This window comes from Drosophila albomicans, chromosome 3, assembly GCF_009650485.2.
Source record: "Drosophila albomicans strain 15112-1751.03 chromosome 3, ASM965048v2, whole genome shotgun sequence".
NCBI classification, from domain to species: Eukaryota; Metazoa; Arthropoda; class Insecta; order Diptera; family Drosophilidae; genus Drosophila; species Drosophila albomicans.
This window is the reverse complement of record NC_047629.2, coordinates 53,831,879-53,839,455: the sequence shown is the minus strand read 5'-3', so window position 1 is coordinate 53,839,455 and position 7,577 is coordinate 53,831,879. Positions and strand designations below refer to the sequence as shown.

The 7,577-nt window shown below is 37.7% G+C and overlaps 1 protein-coding gene across 1 annotated transcript; it reads right to left on the bottom strand.

The window, feature by feature from the left end:
• Positions 1-356: 356 nt before the first annotated feature.
• Positions 357-1,282, bottom strand: LOC117568313 (uncharacterized). Its single transcript, XM_034248864.2, has one exon. The coding sequence runs from the start codon at positions 1,258-1,260 to the stop codon at positions 565-567; it is 696 nt and encodes a 231-aa protein (XP_034104755.1). The 5' UTR covers positions 1,261-1,282; the 3' UTR covers positions 357-564.
• Between the last annotated feature and the right edge of the window lie 6,295 nt (positions 1,283-7,577).

Below are 7,577 nucleotides of genomic sequence, written 5' to 3'. Positions count from 1 at the left end.
TTCACAATTATGAAATTCTATTTTCTTAGCGTTCTTATCTTGCAATCCACCTATATGAATTTAAAGGAATTTTTAAAGGAAATATTTGAATTTACGCAAATTCCACTTTTAACTATTAAAACTTCTTAATTTTTGTAATAGACAATTGTTTTCTTAAATTATTTTTTAAAGTGTAAGACTACTACCAACTCACGATAAATATAGAAATTAACATTATGTTACCATTTATACTTATAGTATGTCAGCCTCATACTTTATATTAAGGCTTGGTTTATTTTTCATGCTCTTCCTGTTTTGGTAAGGTACTTATTAAGTTGTTCACAAATAATTAAGAGAAAAACCACAACATTATGATATCTTTAATAACATATTTTTATTTTCTGACTAGATTTCACATTAAGATTAGATTTCATATTAGTGAAATAATAAAACCAAGAATATAATATTGCAAGCTGATATTTCATAGCAGTAATAGTTGGATAAATGCGAGTATAGTAATTTTAATAGATAGATTTTCTATTAAAACCGCTTCACTTCGTGACCGCTCTCACAATTGCGCTTCATTTAAAATCCCAGATAATCCTGGTAGTCGTAGTTGGAGATGGTTTCATTGCTCCATCCCAGTTGGTAGCGAATAAGTGAATCCACGCCAGCAATATCCACGCCCAAGGCACGCAGGCGATTGCCAAAAGCGATGGCCTGTGGTGTGGCCACAATTCGTTCGTAGACCGGCTTCAGGGCAACCAGACGACGCCAGAGCTCGGCAGAGGCGGGACTCTGTTGGGCGTTGCTTTCCAGGAGACTGCGCAGCTGTTGGACGGGATACAGATAAAGGAATTCCTGCTCGAAGCCAGCGACTCCATTCACCGACTGAGCCCAGTAGGGATATTTGTTGAACAGTTTAATCTCAATCTCGAGGTCGTCAAACACTTTCAGGGATCCGCCTGACAGCAGCAATTGCTGCCCCAGCCACTGAATGAGATGAAGCACCTCCGGCTGACGGAGCACTTGCTGGCGCAATCGATATGTGGGCAACGAGTTGATCTCTCTCAGCACTGACTGGAATCCGGCATCATTCAGAGCATAAGCTCTGACCAATTGCTGGATCTCCTTATGTGGCACACTTCGCACCCAGTTCTGCACCTCCAAATAGAAATTATTGGCTGGAGCAGCTGCTGTCCTTGGAGCTGGAGCTGGAGCTGCAGCAAATCCCACGGTTAAACCGCAGATGGCAATCAGTGCTAATGTGAGAGAATGCATTCTGTTGCTGGATCGAGTAGTTTTCGTGAACTGATTGCCAATGATAGCCACTCTCTTTATATATCATCAGCCTGAGTTTATCTAACGAGCATCTTGTTTTGATTTCTTGTGTAAATGTGCTGTGGGAAGTTTGATTTACATGGTTGCTTACTTATCACGAGCTTATCAAGACTAAAATTGTTTGCACACATACGTGTAGTGGCAATAGACTGAGTCTGAAATAATAATAGGTCTGTCTTTGCTTGTCGTCAGATGCCAAGATAAACTCGAGTCTATTTACGAGATTTAGTCATCATTCGCAAATTGCGATGATGATGGCCTGTTGCCAGATGGTGGGAAAAATTTGTAGGAGACCATTTCTTAGAGTTACGAGTTATCGGCAAAATATGCAACTTAGCAACTATATACTGATATGTATGACAGTTCTTTAAAATAGCAGAAGCTATTTTCATTATAATACAAAATAGTTAAGACATTTATATATTGCAATGATGATGGGCTGTTGCCTGATGGTGGGAAAAATTTGAGACCATTTCTTAGAGTCAGTAGCCACGATTTGCAACTTGGCGACCATCTACTAATATTTTCTTATATCTATATTTCTATTACAATACAAAATAGTTAAAGCATTTATTAACAAATTGCGATGATGATGGGCTGTTCACAAATGGTGAGAAAAATTTGTATGAGCCGATTTCCTAAAGTAGCCAACATTTGCAATTTGGCAACTATCTACTAATATGTATGACAGTTCTTTAAAATAGCAGAAGCAATTTCTATTATAATACAAAATAGTTAAAGCATTTATTTACAAATTTCGAAGATGATGGACTGCTGCCAGATGGTGGGAAAATCTTGTATGAAACCATTTTTTTAGAATTAGTAGCCACGATTTGCAACTTGGCAACTATCTAATAATATGTTCTTTAGAATAGCAAAAACTATTTCTATTATATAACAAAATAGTTAAAGCATTTATTAACAAATTGCGATGATGATGGGCTGTTGACAGATGGTGGGAACAATCGTAAAGTTAGTAGCCAAAGCAACTTGACAACCAATCTTAGAGAGTTCGAATGTTTAATATGTAAGCAAAATTTTTAAATTACATAAAGCAACTAAGACCCGTAGTATGTAGATTATATCTTTAATAACTTATGCAATATTGATCTGATCGCCACCAAAATTATAAAAACCATAGTTACTATGAATGTACCAAATATTGCCTCTAAATTCAAAATTAAGTTTGTAAGCTAGATGGAAATAGGTTAAGAAAGTCTTATGTATATTAAAGATCAATACACTAAATTCAAAATTTGATAATAACTAAAATTACAATATTAAAAAGCTTATTTGTACTCAAAAACTTCAATATATGAGGCGCATTTAGCTTAAAACAAACACAACTATGTAAGAAATAATATCAAACTTTATAATAAGTAATCGACATCGTCTATAGAATTTTGAATCAGGGCAAGATGTGTTGACTTTCATTAAAGAAACAATAAATATTGAATATTAAAAAGAATTTTTGTCATACGTTTCAGTTTATTTGGTGTTTCAAATAAAAGACTGTCTGTCTACTACTCTAGAATAAATACAACAATGTAGGAAGTAATATTAAAATTTATAATAAGTATTCGACATCGTTTTAAGAATTCTCAATTAGATGTCTTTACCTTATGATTGTTCACTAAAGAAAAAACAATGAATAATGAAAACACTTTACAAAAAACTTTAATCATAAAAAGCAATGAATAATGAATGTTACAAAGAAAGAAATAAAATACTGACTGTTAACAAAGGGTTCTACTTAAAAAGTTCAAAATTGCTTTGCCTAATTTAATGATACTATAATTCCATTTTACGAATGACATTTAAATGAATCCTTAAAATCAGTTATGAATAGAAAGCATTTGTAGATCAAAACTTTTTTCTATTTGATGTCTCAAAAAAACAGACAGTTAATAAAAGGTTGTGCTTAACTGTGTTTTGGTGACACAAGCTGTTACTATGTAATTCAGTTGTATATACTTACAGTAAGTAGTTGCTCAATGGGTAATTGCAGCTCGGCGAGCTATAGCAATTTTCATTAGTTCCAGTCGAAGAGACTTGTCGCTAAAGAGTTCAATGCGCTCGACACTAAAAATCTAGCATATGAGCCGACAAACACGAAACAATATTTGGTTGCACCCCGCGATATCCATGAAATCCCATGGACACCATAAACACACCAAACACACAGCTCACAGATGCCGAGGTAATTAGGAGCACCCCTCTGAGAGGATGGAAGAGGAAGAGGATGGGAAAAGGGGGTGAGAGGAAGCGGGTGTTTGCAACTAGCGAAATAGGAGTAACAAACAATTCAGATGGTCAGATTTTTGGTAGCTGAAAATGTAAAATTTCATGCAGTTTATGTGCACAAATGCAACAACATCTAAATAAATGAGAGCTCTGCTAATAAATAGTATAGCCACACATACATATACAGCATATATGTATGTGCATAGTAAGCCACCCCAAAGTGTTTGTTAGGGGGTTGATTTTTGGACTGTTGTTGGGCATAAAGTATAAAGCATAAAGCATAAGCATTTTTCGGCCAAGGGCGATCGCAGCCCAAAAATACCAAAAGGGGGCAGCAACGGCAGCTGCAACAGCACAACACACACACATACACATTTGCTGTGCTTGATAAATCATGTGTAAAGGTATTTTGATTTTTATTTCGCTGCGATAAGCGAAGTGCGGCAGCTGCGCAGCTTTGTTTGCCAAGCCGAGTTGCAGCGAGACAAATTCTAAAAAATAGAAATAGCTAAAAAGAAATACATGTATGTATGTGTGTTGCCATGCAACAACAACCGCGTTGCGTTGTCGCCAGACTGCCAACCAAACAAGCAACTAACAATTTTTAATTGATTTGGCATGCTTCAATTTAACGCTTCGCTGCCACTTCCTTTTACATCCAACGAAAGTCCTTGTTTTTGCATACTCGTATTGCACGTGTCCTGTAATTGCCGGCTTTCAGTTTAGCTGTAATATTCAATACTTCTTTTTGTTCTGTTCGTTGTTCGTCCCTCGGCTTTGGCAGGCGCTTCCGCTTTGCGACGTGGACACGGCAATGAGTCACAGGACATCGCCATCGCCATCTAGGCCTGTCAAGCAATGCAGACGGCGGAACTGCAAGGCGACAACCTTGACGGCAGACAGACGATAAGGTAATGAACGTCAAACCGACTTCTCCAGCTACAGGTATTCCTCAGTCACAGTCTTCGACTTCGACTTCGACTTCACCCCTCCTCCCTTCACCCCTGGCTGCCTTCCTTGGCACGCGCCACAGCTAAAGGAAACCCTCTGCCAAGGCGTCGTGTGTCCTTTTGTTTAGGGGTTGCAAAGTGGCACTGGATATTCTTATAAGAAACATTCCTTTGCCGCAGGAAGCGAAGCAACACGTTCAAGACATTGTTGAGTCACCACACAGCCACATCCATAGTCCCTTCTTTTATTTTTTGTGTGTTCCTCCTTTGCGGAGGCATTTATGTGCTTCACTGACGACCCTTCTAGCTTTCTCGGTTTCAGAGCCGTCTTTCTTATCGGAACTTGCGAGGTGCCAGGCACCGCACCCTCCTTGGTTCCTTCCTCGCTTCCCATTTGTTTGGCTTGCCCTTTTGGGTTTTCATTCAACTTTCGTCACTTAATTGAGTTGCGGTGCCGCAGAAGCAGAAGAAAGGCAAAGAGCACACAGCACACAGAAAAAAGAAAAAAGGGGGAATTCCTTGGCTGCAAAGTGCCAATTGTAGGTTTCACTTTAGGCAGCAGCTACAAATTGAAATGCCCACGGACATTTGCCTGGCGTTGACTCTTTTTTTTTTTTTTGTTCCTTCTCGTATTTTTATTCATGTGCCTTTTGGCTTCGACATTGTCTTGGTCTCCTCCTTGTTTTTTGTGTGAGCTGTGCGCTACCTTGAGTGTAGTTCCTTTTTATGCTTGCTCTGCATCAGGGAAGCCATTAAATTGATTATAAAACGTCCTCGAAATGTGTGTAAACAGTCTGGCAGACAGCCTGGCGCCCGAGCGAACAACCAACAACGAACAACGAACAGGGACATTGACTTACTCGATTGTTAGCTCTGGAATGCTACTAATTACATGGGCGTTGCGAAGAGTCAGAGCGGAAAAGAGTCCAAGGGGCTGACAAGGGGCTGGAGGAAGGGAAGACATTTGTGACTTGGGTTTTAAGAAGCAAATGATTCAGACAATTTGCGGACTAAACGACAAACTCACACACACACACACACATACACACACGTTCTCCAGAGGGTCAGCAACTTAAGGGTTTATCAATGACAATGAGGGAAGTAGTAAAACACTAAAGCGAAGGGCGTGTCCCGTTGCTCCTTAAGACAGCAGACAATCATCGCTTAGAATTCTGAGTAGGCTTTTGTTTTCGACCACAAATTGCTTTAGACGAAACTAAAGTGGCGTAAAATTATCTTTAAGTGTTCTAAGAAAATTGCCTTCTTGATTGTATACCATTCGAATATCTAATTAAACATAGTCAATAGGAATATATTGAGGGCCACAATGTCTAGCCCAATAATCTGTAGTTTGCTAATCTATAGATTATGACAATCAAGGAACTTCATTAAAAGTGTATCTTCGCTTTTCTTAGTAGTTTGTTTATTTCTGATAATTTACGTGATAACTAACACAACAAAACAAATTTGTTGACTTAATATTTCAAGTTTTCTATTAATATTCAATATTATATAAAAAAGTTATAAGATAAGTTATTTTTTAATTATATCTAAAACACAGTATTTATAAATAAAATGATTATTCTCGTCTGTCATAGTAAGTAAAATTAAGTAAGATTTTTAATTCCTATAACATTTAAAAATTACTTTTGAACATAATACTTATATATTAAGTGAGTTAGTTAAGTATTTGGTATATGAATATATCTCATTTTCGATTTAATTTCATTATTTACTGGGTAGCAAACTGATGTTTTTGGAAACACTTCACACAAATCTAAATATTCTTATATCAACAAATCAAATTTTAATATACAGTCATATATTTAGAGGGTAGTTAATTCTTTTAGAAAATATCCCTGCAAGTTTTTCGAAACACTTCACATAAATCTTAAGCTTCGTATAACACCAAATCAAAGAGCGTTGCCAAAAAGCTGCAGATTAATGCCCAGCTTAATTATATCATTATAATTTGATGGTATCTCGCATACCGTCAAAGTATGTTTTATAAGCCTTAATGCTGCTTTGCACAATTGTCAGATATTCAAAAGTTATTTCTCAGTATCGAAGCTCTATAGGAAGCCCTTTCCAAAAAGGGGTTTCGCTTAGAACTTTCCGCAGCTTAATAGGCTGAGCAGCTGTCACTCGCTTATCAGCTTGCTAGTTTCAATTGCTGCCTCGTGGCATGCCACCGATAAGACCACATCATAGAAATCTGTCTGGCTGCCTGGTTGCCACTGCCACCACCTCGTACCCGTTGAACATTTGCATGTTCACGGCTTGTTGGTCAGGACACGTGTTCCAATCTACATGGGCATTTGCATTTGCATTTTGAGGCAGATAAAGCTCTCCGACTCGTTCCCAATCAACTTTAAAAACTTGCATGCGACGTAAACAACAAAGCGACTCGTATTTATTTATTTATGCAAATATGGAAATGAAGCTTGTCGGGAGCAGCAGACAGTGCATGTTAATGCAATGCTGTGACAGCGTCTGCCAGCAGCGCTGCATCTGCCGGCAGCGCTGTATGCTCTCTGTTAGCGATCGCTTGCAGTTCGATCGGCTAATTGTTTGTTACTCTTGTTTGACTATTGATTGTAAATTGCTTGTATATCGTGTCGGTGGCGAAGCTTGAAAGTGTTCAAGTCACAGCCAAATAATCCAAAGTGGTGGTTACATATACGAACATATGTGCCATTTAATAAACATTTAATTTGAATTCGCGTGTTTTATTTATAAACAATAGACGTGCGAATAAAAGCTACTAAAAAAGCTTAGTAGCTCAACATTTGGAGGCCCCGGCGAGATACATATTCTCGCTTAGTGTTGTGAATGCAATTGATTTTTCATAAATAATTGTTGAAAGTAACTAAACATAAATAAAAATAGCAATAACAATTGTTGAAACATTGAAAGTGCAAGTGCTGAAGAGTGCAAAGTGCTAGAGTTGGATTTGATTTATATATGCACATATGCATATATATTTAACAAGCGGTGCATTTCTGTTCTTGCATTCTCCGTTGTTTGCGCATGTTCGCCGTTGCTCCGTGGCTTGCGCACCTT

Coding starts and splice junctions, on each gene's coding strand:
- LOC117568313 (XM_034248864.2), bottom strand. CDS start 1,260: ATGCATTCTCTCACATTAGCACTGATTGCCATCTGCGGTTTAACCGTG.